At 36.2% G+C, this 12,770-nt stretch overlaps 1 protein-coding gene across 5 annotated transcripts in view; it reads right to left on the bottom strand.

Moving 5' to 3' along the window:
- Positions 1 to 915: 915 nt before the first annotated feature.
- The window catches only part of SS18 (SS18 subunit of BAF chromatin remodeling complex), a 90,699-nt gene continuing 78,844 nt past the window's right edge, over positions 916 to 12,770 (bottom strand). For all 5 annotated transcript variants that reach the window (XM_031041669.2, XM_006745568.3, XM_006745569.3 and 2 more), the window contains one exon: positions 916 to 2,703. In XM_031041669.2, coding sequence (XP_030897529.1) covers positions 2,677 to 2,703 — 27 coding nt within the window. In that variant the 3' untranslated portion in view covers positions 916 to 2,676. The remainder of the gene's footprint in view (positions 2,704 to 12,770) is intronic.

The raw sequence follows: 12,770 nt of genomic DNA, 5'->3' as shown, positions 1-12,770 counted from the left end.
GGTTAATGGTCCATGGGGCTCATTATAACATCCTCTCTACTTTGGCATGTTTGAATATTCCACTAAAAAAATTAAAAACAAAACATGTGCCAAAAACAATGTGCCACCACAACTCTACAGAATAATGCTAATATATTCTTAAACAACTAAACTAGTACAGTTAAGTATTTTAAAATGTTGATCGATAACCACCAAGCTCTTTTTTTAGTAATGTTATGCTTCCAGAATTTTATAGGATGGCATGATATTTCTTCATTATAATACATTTTGATAAAATAATAACTTCAGTTCTGGGGAATACAGTCTATATGGGGAAGTCAAATTTGGTAGAAAGCTCCCAGTATAGTCAGTCTTCTTACTAGGTATCTAAGGAGTAAGGTAATTTTTGTCACCACCAATTAAAAACTTTTACGAAATAGGACTGTTATAAAACAATTAAACCTTGCAAATACACTAGTCTCTAGGAAGAAAGTCCTGGAGGAAATTCTGCTTATTAAAATTGCAATTTTAGTTTCCATTAAAAGGAGAATAAGACAACAGAAGATGGGTTGGCAAGACAAATTATTTCTTAATGTCCGTTGAGCTTATTTCAAATGAGATAACATATCTACACCAGGTTGGGTTCAGTACAATTTTGTCTCCTCAACTCATTTATCTAATTCAGTCATCTTGATTACAGCCTCATGGACTTCATTTTCAGAGAAAGAATTCTATAACAAACAGCCCACACAACATGCTGATTACTGAACAGTTAATTCTAATTAACTTGGGCATGGCAAGAGAATTTTGATAAAGTCCTAGAATACAAATATAGTCTGCTTATACCAGACTAACTTATATAAAAAACCCACAGCAAAGTCTCCAGACAAAACAAGAGAGTCAAAGAGATCTAATTTAAAGAAACAAATGAGAAAATTAAAATCACAAATAATTTATTCTTCCGTTAGAGTTGATACAGTTTTAAATAGCAACAAAGTACACAGTGGTGGAAAATTGGCACAGAACCTATAAGCATTTTCAATCACAATAAGGCTGTCCATGCTTTATCTGTTCAAACTTGATGTCCATTTTCTACTCACCAAGTTGAAAAAACTCTATTTGGACCTTAAAACACACACACTCTCTCTCTCATACACACATAGAAACACATTAAAATTCCTCCTTTTGATTACAGTATGATGAGAACAGTACATTTTGCTTATTCAAATTTATGGCACCCCTTCTGTTTTGTTTCCAGTTAGAAGTGGGAAAAACCAATTCAATTATAAAGAATACATCTTATTCCCTGGGCATAGGCAACTGTGATGAAAAGAGCAACTTACCTTTGGGCTAGATGTTTTCTGATTATGCTTAAATAATTGTGGTTATGAATTTGCCAATGCATGATTTCCTGCCCAATGCAATATTCCTGAATTTAGCTAAAATAATCAGGCACAGGACAGTCTCAAATATGATTAAATATGTCATGCTAATAAACAAAGTGATCTAGAATGCAACCTCTATGCTTTTAATACAGACCAGAATAAACCTCATCAATAAGCATTTTCCTAAACATCTCTCCGTGTTAACATTAACCAACATAAAAAGGGAAAAACTTAAAAGTGTCTTTTTATAAATGGCATTATTTTCAGGGAAAAAAGTTGAAATAAAGGCTTGTAAAGTCTCCCGAACTATTCTATTATATAAACCAATTGTCCTTCTAGTGTTAAAAAATAAAATTACTGGATCAATGTTGACTCTTCTTTGATATCATTTAAAAAATGCTTTGATACTACTTACTGAGTCCCCTGATGACTCAAACAAAGTAAAATTAACACTTCCATTTTCAGTTATTGCTATTTTAGGAGAGAATTACCACTTCATTTACATGAAACTGCTACCAAGATTCTTCAGATCCCACATGAAGTAATTCTTATTGCCTCACATTTTAAAACTGTATTATAAATGATCTTTATAAAAAGGTTTTAATCCACAAAACTGGAAAGCTTTTAAAAAAATGTCTTCTTACTCAAAACTATCACAGTGCCCTTGATTATCTAACAGATAAAAGGGATCTGAATTTCCTCTAAAGAACATAATAGTGGACATATGGTGTGCTTTGTCTTCTCCCTCACCTTTATCTTTTACAGTACACCATTTTAAGACCAACACAATCAAGCATCCACCATGCTCCAGTCCACATTAACAGAGGATTTCTGATTCTGTCCAATGCGTAGTGTACCGCCTTGCATATTCACCACATGAAATAAACATAATATACAAAATATTGCGGCTGTAAAAAGTGTACATTTCCCTCTTCCCCTTACAAAAGAATCTGTGGAAAAGTATTAAATTCCCTTAACCTTCATAAACATACAAAGCTGTTCACACCTTTCAGTCTGTAACAGTCCATTTGAAACACAGTTCCCAAACCATTGCAAATTGGTTATGTCATTGTATTTTCTGTCCAATGTTGCCATCTAGAGTAGAAATGTGAAATCAAGGGTATTTTTTTTAGCTACTAAAGCCTTACAACTAAGCCACAAAGGCTGCTTACTGAGGAAACAGCCACTTATCCACAAGGTTTTTCCAAAAACTAGATGGAATGGAAGGATCTCTTCACACAGAGGCGTCCACAGTGCTGAGGTGACAATATGGCTGCTAATAGATACTGGCTATTGGAATGTAAGTACTTTTTCACTGCTGGTAATTTCCATACTGTCCCTAAAAGATAAATTTAAAAACACAATTAGATAATGATTTCAGCATAGCTTGGCCATAATAAGTTTGGCACAGAAAATCACAAATAAATCTTAACACTGTCATACTACAGAAGTGACTTCATTGACAACAAACAAAAACTGTTATATATTTAGGTACATAGTATCTCTGTAACTGCTTCTGATATTACACTCAATTGCAAATGGATTTCAGAGTCTTTGAAACTAGAATAGTACCTGTCACATAGCAGGAATTTAAATGTTTGGTGAATTTTGTTGAACTGAACTGAGCAAGAATGAATGAGTTCTGGCTCTAAATTCTGCTGTGGTATGTACTGTGTATTAATTAAGTGCTAGTTTAACAACTTTGTGACTATTTAGCTTATTATAATTGCTATTATGAATTAACATCAATGGTATTTGGAATAAGTAGCAAGGATGGAAAGATGCCTGGGAGATAAAAGAGAAAAGAACCTTCCACCCATACTAAAGAAGCTGGGCTTTTCCCTAAGGCCAACAAAGTGTCAGCAAAGGCATTCAGACAGGCAGCTGGTACATAAAATCAAGGGAAGTTTGTTTTGTTTTTGTTGCTTTTAGTAAGACAGACTTGAAGTCATGCAGGCTGACAGGACAGAAGAGACAAAGAGAGTACAGATAAAAAGAGGTGATAAATGAAGCAGCAGAATTCTACAAGGGAGGTAAATAATGTCCAGTTTACAGCTGTTAGGGTTAGATTTTGGAGAAGAGAAGGAATATCTCTTCCTCTGAAAAAGAAAAAGAATGACAGAAGAAAAAAGAAACCTACTAGAAAATACATATTTTAACAAAAATTTCTTAAATGTGTTTAAAAGCCCAAAAAAGTATATCTGCAACCATTAGCAAATTCCAGAATTAAAATGTGTCCTAAAAGCATCTATTTTCGGGCGCCTGGGTGGCTCAGTTGGTTAAGCAACTGCCTTCGGCTCAGGTCATGATCCTGGAGCCCCGGGATCGAGTCCCACGTCGGACTCCCTGCTCAGCAGGGTGTCTGCCTCTCTCTCTGACCCTCCCCCCTCTCATGCTCTCTATCTCATTCTCTCTCTCAAATAAATAAATAAAATCTTAAAAAAAAAAAAAAAAGCACCTATTTTCCAAAAACAGTACTCATAGGAAGCACATAATCAGCTAATTGTTTTCTTTGGCTAAAGTTCCCCCTCCAAAGTCACATTAATCATTTTATATCAAGAAAGTATTCTAGAATTGAATTACTTCTATACCTTAAGAAATAGCACCCTAAAACTTTACATTTCCATAGAAATAGATAAAGATATATTTGAAAATCTGTTGAACATCACTATATATCTAATGGAATAAAGCACTCTAAAGAGAATTAAGGCATTTTTTTTTTTTTTTAAAGATTTCACTTATTTATTTGACAGAGAGAGACACAGCGAGAGAGGGAACACAAGCAGGGGGAGTGGGAGAGGGAGAAGCAGGCCTCCCGCCGAGCAGGGAGCCCGATGCGGGGCTCAATCCCAGGACTCTGGGATCATGACCTGAGCCGAAGGCAGACGCTTAACCGACTGAGCCACCCAGGCGCCCCGAGAATTAAGGCATTTTAAAAATATTAATGTAGTCTCCATAGCTATATTCAACAAAATTTAAAGTCAGTGTTCATCTTGAAATATTTATGGGTAGAATATCATTAGAATTTGCTTTAAAATACTCTTAAAAGAAAAAAAGTAGTATGAGGATATATAAAACAGCATTAGCAAAATGTTGATAATTGTTGAAGTTGGTTGACTGATATACGGGGATCCATGATACTCCTTTTTTTTGTATTTATGTAAAGATTCCTATAACATAAAGTTTAAAATAAGAAATATAAGTCAATGCTTAGCGTCAGGAACTTCTTATTCAATTGCTAAACTCAGTTTCAGTATTTAGGTAATCTAAGTCCCAACTCTACTGTTAACTTTCCATTTGAGTCTAAAAAAGCTCTTTGAGACTCATTTTTTTCACACTTAAAAGGTAGGACTGTAACATCTGCATCTCTAGATCTCAATTTTCTTTCCATTCATGGCTACATTAATTCCCACCTCATCTATTTGTTAGGACACTTAAATAAGAGAGAACATGAGGAAGAGCTTTTAAAAATTTTTAAATATTATAAATAAGTAAGCCTCAATGCTGGAGGGAAATGCTTCCCTAGTGAATGTGTATAATGAGATATTAATGATGAAAGTGACTTGCACATATTATGAATGATGTGAAAGCAGAAGAGAGGTTAAGAACTGCTGTGCTATATAAATATAAGCTATAGTTTATCTACTATATTATGAATTACTTGAGGGTAGGAACTAGGGCTTATCCATCCTGATGCCCCAAGTACTGAAGTGTGCCCAGCACTGACACATAAGACTTCTTCAATAACGTCTGCCAAATACTATATTCAAGAAATTATAAACATTTACTGAGCAAATATTATATGCTCATCACTAAAATAAATTTGAAAAACAGGGAAGGTAAAACTTAGAAATAAAGTACAATTCGAGAAGTTCTATAAGAGTTCAGAAATGAAAAGATTAACACAGCTAAAATAATTACAAGAATATTTCAGAGAATGTGGAAATCTTTTTTTTTTTTTTCCAAAGATTTTATTTATTCATTTGACACAGAGAGAGAGACAGAGAGAGCACAAGCCGGGGGAGAGGCAGGGGCAGAGGGAGAAGCAGACTCCCCGCCGAGCAGGAAGCCCGATGCGGGGCCTGATCCCAGGACCCTGGGATCATGACCTGAGCTGAAGGCAGACGCTTAACGACTGAGCCACCCAGGCGCCCCGAGAATGTGGAAATCTTAAGAAAATAGTAAAACTCTGAATAGCAGAGAAAAGAAAATGAGGCACTTCAAATAAAGGAATAGCTAAAGGAAAGGTATGTTGGAAAAATAGGTTCACAATGCTTAGGGAAGTGGACAGTAAAAAGGAATATACAATAATGAGAAGCAGACGCTATTAATTGCTTGGTAACACAGAGCCTGAAGTAACAGAAAGAAGTCTGGCTAATATTAGTAATAGCAATCTCAATACATAGCGATATAGCGATCTCTATATCTCAATAACTAAGACCTTACCATGTGTCAGACACTAATAAATGCTTTGTGTCCATCTACAACCTATATAGTAAATATTATCTCCATTTTACAGATGAAGTAATTGAGATGCTGAGAATTTTAAAAAGTTGACCCACACTTGATCACAGTGCTGGGACCAAATCAAATCACGAGCAAGCTCCAAAAAGTATACTGTATATCTGCTATGGGTTTGGGAGCCAGAAACCAACTTCCTTTTTCTTTTTTTTTTTAAGATTTTATTTATTTATTTGACAGAGAGAGACACAGCGAGAGAGGGAACACAAGCAGGGGGAGTGGGAGAGGGAGAAGCAGGCTTCCCGCGGAGCAGGGAGCCCGATGCGGGGCTCGACCCCAGGACCCTGGGATCATGACCTGAGCCGAAGACAGATGCTTAATGGCTGAGCCACCCAGGAGCCCCCAGAAACCAACTTCTAGCATTAACTCCACCACTTAACAGCTTCTTATCCTTGAGTAAGTTACCTATCCTCCCTTTCTCGATTTTCTCATCTAACAAGTGAGAGTAATTGTAATCTCCACCTCAAAAAGTTATTAGAGAAGAAAACCTGAAAATGCTCTACAAACCACTCAAGTACTCACTGATATTACTGGAAGCAGCTTGAGAAAGTGTGCTCTAGTCAGTCACTACAGGCTCTACTCACTCAGAATTTGCCACCCAGCTCCACCACTTCTTGGCTCTATCATCGGGCAAATCATTCCAACTCTCTAAACCTCAGCTCCTCTATGTCTGCTGCTTCCTTTTTTTTTTAATTACAAAATTCCTCTGACTAGGGTGTAAAGAATGAATGAGAAAGGAAGCAAGAAGACAGCATGGAAGGATCCTGCCGTGATGAACCTAGGTGATGTTGATGGTCTCAACTAAGATAAAGCAGTGATTACAGAGAACTGGATGGATTTAAGAACATGTTGGGAAGGAGGGTTAACAAGATTCTGTCATGTATTAGATGGAGGGAGAAAGACTTACATATCAAAAGTGGCACTTGACATTCTGGGGCGCCTGGGTGGCTCAGTTCGTTAAGCGACTGCCTTCGGCTCAGGTCATGATCCTGGAGTCCCTGGATCGAGTCCCGCATCGGGCTCCCTGCTCGGTGGGGAGTCTGCTTCTCCCTCTGACCCTCCCCCCTCTCATGTGCTCTCTCTCATTCTCTCTCTCTCAAATAAACAAAATCTTAAAAAAAAAAAAAAAAAAAGTGGCACTTGACATTCTAGCTTGATGATAGTACCTCTCTTCTTTGATAGAGAATACAGAAAGGAGGAGTAAGTTTGGGTAGAAAAACTGAGAATTTGTTTTGGTTATGCTGAATTGATATACTTATGATACATCTAAGTGGAGATGTCCAGTAGGCATCCGATTTTGAGAAGCAAGAGTCAGACTACAGATAGAGATCTGGGAGTCAACAGCCTGGTAAATTGAAACCATGTGAGTAAATGAGATTGTCTAAGGAGAGTGTATTGAATGAAGAGTCGTCCCTAGGCTAGAAACCTGAGCAATACCAATCATCTTTAAATTTCTTTCTTTTATTCATCTAATCATATAAAGTCTTAAAATTATTCTGTCACAATACTTTTTAGGGATTTCTTTCTGTATTCTTATGATCACCATTCAAATTTAGGAAGTAAAGACCTTATTTATTCATTTATTTGTACTTTATTTATTTATCAATATTCACTGCTAATTGATATGTTCTACTAGGTGATGGAACTCAACAGTGATAAAAAATAGACATGGTGATACCTTTAAAGGACTGACATTCTAGGGGAAGAGAGTATGACAATAAGTAATACATAATCTATTACATGGAGATACATGCTACACTGAAAAATTTAAGCATCTAACATAATGAAACTTTCCCACTAAAATAAGGAACAAGGCAAGGATGTCCCCTCTCACCACCCCTTTACAACAACATTGTACTAGGATTCCTAGTTTATGCAATAAGAAAAAGAAATAAAGGTATGCAGATGACATAATCACCTAGGTAGAAAACCCCGAAGATTGAACAACAACAAAAAATCTTCTGAAACTAATAAGCAAAGTTACAGGATACAAGGTTAACATACAAAAGTCAATCACTTACCTATATACCAGCAAGGAACAAGTGGAATTTTAAATTAAAAACAATACATTTACATTAGCACAAAAATGAAAATTAGATAAAAATCTAACAAAATATGTATAAAATGTACATGAGATAAACTACAAAACTGATGAAAAAAATTAAAAAAAAAACTAAATAAGTGGAGAAATGTTACACGTTCGTGGATAGGAATATCAATATTGTTAAAATGTCAGTTCTACTTTACGTGATCTAAAGATTCAACACAATCACAATCAAAATCCCAGCAAGTTACTTGTGGTTACTGACAAATTGATTTTAAAGTTTACAGAGAGAGGTAGAAGACCCAGAATAGCCACACAATATTGAAAAAGAACAAAGCCAGAGGACTGATAGTTCCGACTTCAAGATTTACTATAAAGCTACAGCAATCAAGACAGTGTGGTACTGGTGAAAGAACAAGAAAAACAGATCAATGGAACATTAAAGAGAGCCCAGAAATAAACCCACATAAATACAGTAAACTGATCTTTGACAAAGAAGCAAAGGTAATACAATGGAGCAAAGAATCTTTTCAACAAATAGTGCTAGAACAACTGGACATCCACATGCAAAAAAAACGAATCAAGATACAGATCCTAAACCCTTCATAAGAATTAACTCAAACTGGATCACTGACCTAAATGGAAAATACACAAGAATAAAACTCCTAGAAGATAACAAAGAAGAAAACCTAGGTGACTTTGAATTTGGTAATGACTTTTTAGATACAACACCAAAGGCACAATCCATGAAAGAAATAACTGATAAGATGGACTTCATTAAAAGTAAAATTTTTTACTCTGCAGAAGACAATGTCAAAGGAATGAGAAAACAAGCCATGAAGACAATATAATATTTGCAAAAGACACATGTGATAAGGACTGTTATCCAAAATATACAAAAAACTCTTAAAACTTAACAATAAGAAAACAAACAATCCAATTAAAAAATGGGCCAAAATCTGAACTGACATCTCACTAAAGATATAAAGATGGCAAATAAGTGTATGAAAAGATGTCCACATCATGTCATTAGGGAAATGCAAATTAAAACAATGAGATACCACTACACACCTATTAGAATCGCCAAGATCCTGAACACTAACAACACCAAATGCTGGCAAGGATGTCAAATGACAGATTGCTGCTGAGAATGCAAAATGGTACAGCCACTATGAAAGACAGTTTGGCAGTGTCTCACAGAACTAAACAGACTCTTACCATATAATCCAGCAAGCGTGCTCCTTGGTTTTTATCCAAATGAGTTGAAAATTTATGCCCACACAAAAACCTGCACATGGAAGTTTATAGTAGTTTTATTCATAATTGCCAAAATTTGGAAGCAACTAAGATGTCTTCAATAAATGAATGGATAAACAAACTGCAGTACATCCAGACAACGGAATATTATTCAGCACTAAAAAGAAATATGCTATCAAGCCATGAGAAGGACTTAAACGCGTATTACTAAGTGAAATGAAAAGCCTACATACTATATGATTCCAAGTATATGACATTCTGGAAAAGGCAAAAATATGAAGACAGTAAAAAGGTCACTGGTTGCCAGGGGTCAGCAAGGAGAGAGAGATAAACGGGGAGCACCGAAGATTTTTAGGGCAATGAAACTATTCTGTATGATACTATAATGGTGGATACATGTCATTACAGATTTGTCAAAACCCACAGAATGTACAACACCAAGAGTGAACCCTAATGGACACTATGGACTTGGGGTGATAATGATCTCTCAACCTAAGTTCACGGATTATAACAAACGGACCACTCTGGGATGCTGATAGCAGGAGAGGCTATACATATGCAGGGGTAGGATTTATATGACAACTCTCTGTACTTTGTACTCTATTTTGTTGTGAACCTAAAACTGCTCAAAACAATAAAGCCTATTTTTAAAAAATTAAAATGTGCTTCCAGTCAAGATGGGTTTACCCCAAAAACCACTCAGAACATATGTAATGATCACATTCAGGACACAAGGTAACAAAGAACAGCAACTTGAGAAACTGGAAACAAATGAGGTGAGCCCTCTGGTTACACACTTTACTGCATTGAGAGTCTCTACACTGCAGTGTGTGGAGTGGAACTAAGGCTGCATCTGAGTTAAAGACATAAAGCTTAGAGCCTGGAGAGAAAACAGGAGCTAGAGTTCATAGGATAGAGTACTAGAAAGGAGAGAAATGCACAGAAAGAACTGCAGATCTGCAGAGGAACTCTCTTGAGTATTCAGTATAGTACTGATATGCAAATACATGCAAGGAAAATACCTGTCTAAGGAAAGAAACAACCAAAAGTATTAGAGGAAACAATACTTGGCACTCATAAAGAAACAGAAATAGTGCTTATTCCCACCAGCCAGAGTGAAAAACCTCACAATTCAAGGGCAGTGGGTTGAGTACTCAAAAAGTTACTTAGCAGAAATACTTAGCAGACGACTAAACACTGCTTTGGTCCTGCCTAAAAACCTTAAAAGCAATCCACATAAGATCAAGATGTGTCTACATTACTTAACTGCATCCCAAAACAAACCTCAAGAATATTTCTAAGAATATATATGTATCCACCACCCAACAAAGTAAAAGTGATATTCATAATTTCTGGCATACAATCAAACACTATCATGCATAAAAGGATGAGAAAAATGACTCATAATGAAAAGGAAAAAAAAAATCAATCAAAACTGATCCAGATGTTAAGAATTATCAGAAAAGAATATTAAAACAATTATCATACCTGTATTCCAGATGCTCAAAAATTTAGGCAGAGACAAGGAAGACATAAAAATGACCCAAATTGAAATTCTAGGAAAAAAAACCCCAAACTGAAATTCTAGAAGTGAAAAATACCTGGGAATGGATTAGAAGCAGATAAAACAATGAACAAGAAAACATTAGTGAACTTTAAGACACAGCAAAAGAAACTACTCAAAATAAAACAGAAAAAAAACTGGTACAAGTTTAAGCAGCCAAATATACATGTAACTGGAGTCAACTAATCATGTAATTGGAGAGGACAGAAAAGGATATAGGGCTAAGAGAAGGAAAAATACTTGGTCAGAATTTTTCCAAATTTGATGAAAACCATAAAGCTACAAATCCAAGAAGATATATGAACCCTAAGCTTAAAAAACACTGAATAATTTCATAAAGGTAAAAATCTTTAAAAACAGCCAAAAAAAGAAATACCAACTACCAGAAAAGAAAGAGAAGAGTAACAGCAGATGCCTCCTTGGAAATAATATAACCAAGAAGACAGTGGAGCCAAATTTTTAAAGTACTGAAAGTAAAAAAACAAAACAAGCACGGGAGCGCACCACAGGGATCTGCTGGGTTTGTAGACTCCACACCGAGTCGGGTGCCAGAGATAGAAATGCTCGGTCACAGGCCGAGTGAGCACAGAGCGCAGCCAGAGACTGGAGAGATGGGAGTGACTGACTGCTTTTTTCTGGGGGCTCACTGAGGAGCGGCCCCGAGGTCTCACCTCCTCTGGGGCGGAGATTGGGAGGCCGCCATTTTCACTCTCGGCCTCCAAAGCCGCACAGAAAGCTTGCAGGAACAAAAGCTCCTGAGGGCAAACCCAAGCAGATTACTTAGTCCGGACCGGGCAAGGGCGGGGCAATTCCGCCTCCGGCAAAAACATTTGGGAACGACGGCAACAGGCCCCTTCCCCAGAAGATCAGCGAGAACAGCCAGCCAAGACCAAGTGTACCGATCAATGAGAACAGCAGAACTTCAGCGCTAGGGGAATACCGCACATAGAATCCATGGCTTTTTTCCCATGATTCTTTAGTCTTTCAAAGTTAATTTTTTTTAACTTTTTTTTTTTTAGATTTTTCTTTTTCCCTTTTACACCCAACATATTATCAATCCCTTTTTTAAAAAACATTTTTATTTTTCATTTTTGGAATCATATTCTATCCCTTCATAGTAGTTACCTTCATTTTTGGCATATATATATAAATTGTTCTCTCTTTAAAATTTTGAGATAGTTTCTTCTAACAGATCAAACTATACCCTAAATCTCTAGAGTATGCTTTTGTTCTACTCTCCTGCCTAATCACATTCTCTCCCTCTTTTTTCCTTTTTTTTTAAATCCTCTTCTTTTTTCAAACAACTCCTTATCAATTCCTTTTAAAAAATTTTTTATAATTTTCATCTTTACAGTCATATTCCATCCCTTCATCATATCAACTCTTATTTTTGTACATATATAAGTTTATCTTTCTTTAAAATTTTGGGAGGCACTTTCTCTTCTAACAGACCAAATACACCGAAAATCTAGTGTGTGGCACTGATCTATGCACCAGCCTGATATTCGATCATATTCTGGGTTTTTTTGTTTTGCTCTGTTTTTGTTGGTTTTTATCTTTTTCTTTTTTTCCCTTTCTTTTCCCCCAGCTCCAGGTCTTTTATGATTTGTTTAGAGTATATTTTCTGGGGACATTGTTACCCTGTCAGCATTTTGTTCTCTCATTAATCTATTCTCCTCTGGACAAAATGACAAGACAGAAAAAATCACCTCAACAAAAAGAACAAGAGGTAGTACCGACTGCCAGGGACCTACTCAATACGGACATTAGTACGATGTCAGATCTAGAGTTCAGAATCCTCACTTTAAAGATACTAGGCTGGGCTTGAAAAAAGCATGGAAGTTATTAGAGAAACCCTTCCTGGAGAAATAAAAGAACTAAAATCTAACCAAGTCGAAATCAAAAAGGCTATTAATGAGGTGCAATCAAAAATGGGGGCGCTAACTGCTAGGATAAATGAGGCAGAAGAGAGAATCAGTGATACAGAAGACCAAATGATGGAAAATAAAGAAGCTAAGAA

Source organism: Leptonychotes weddellii, chromosome 13 (genome assembly GCF_054177405.1).
Source record: "Leptonychotes weddellii isolate Sample4059 chromosome 13, ASM5417740v2, whole genome shotgun sequence".
In the NCBI taxonomy this organism is placed as follows: Eukaryota; Metazoa; Chordata; class Mammalia; order Carnivora; family Phocidae; genus Leptonychotes; species Leptonychotes weddellii.
The sequence above is the reverse complement of the archived record's forward strand: the minus strand, read 5'-3'. Positions and strand labels throughout refer to the sequence as shown.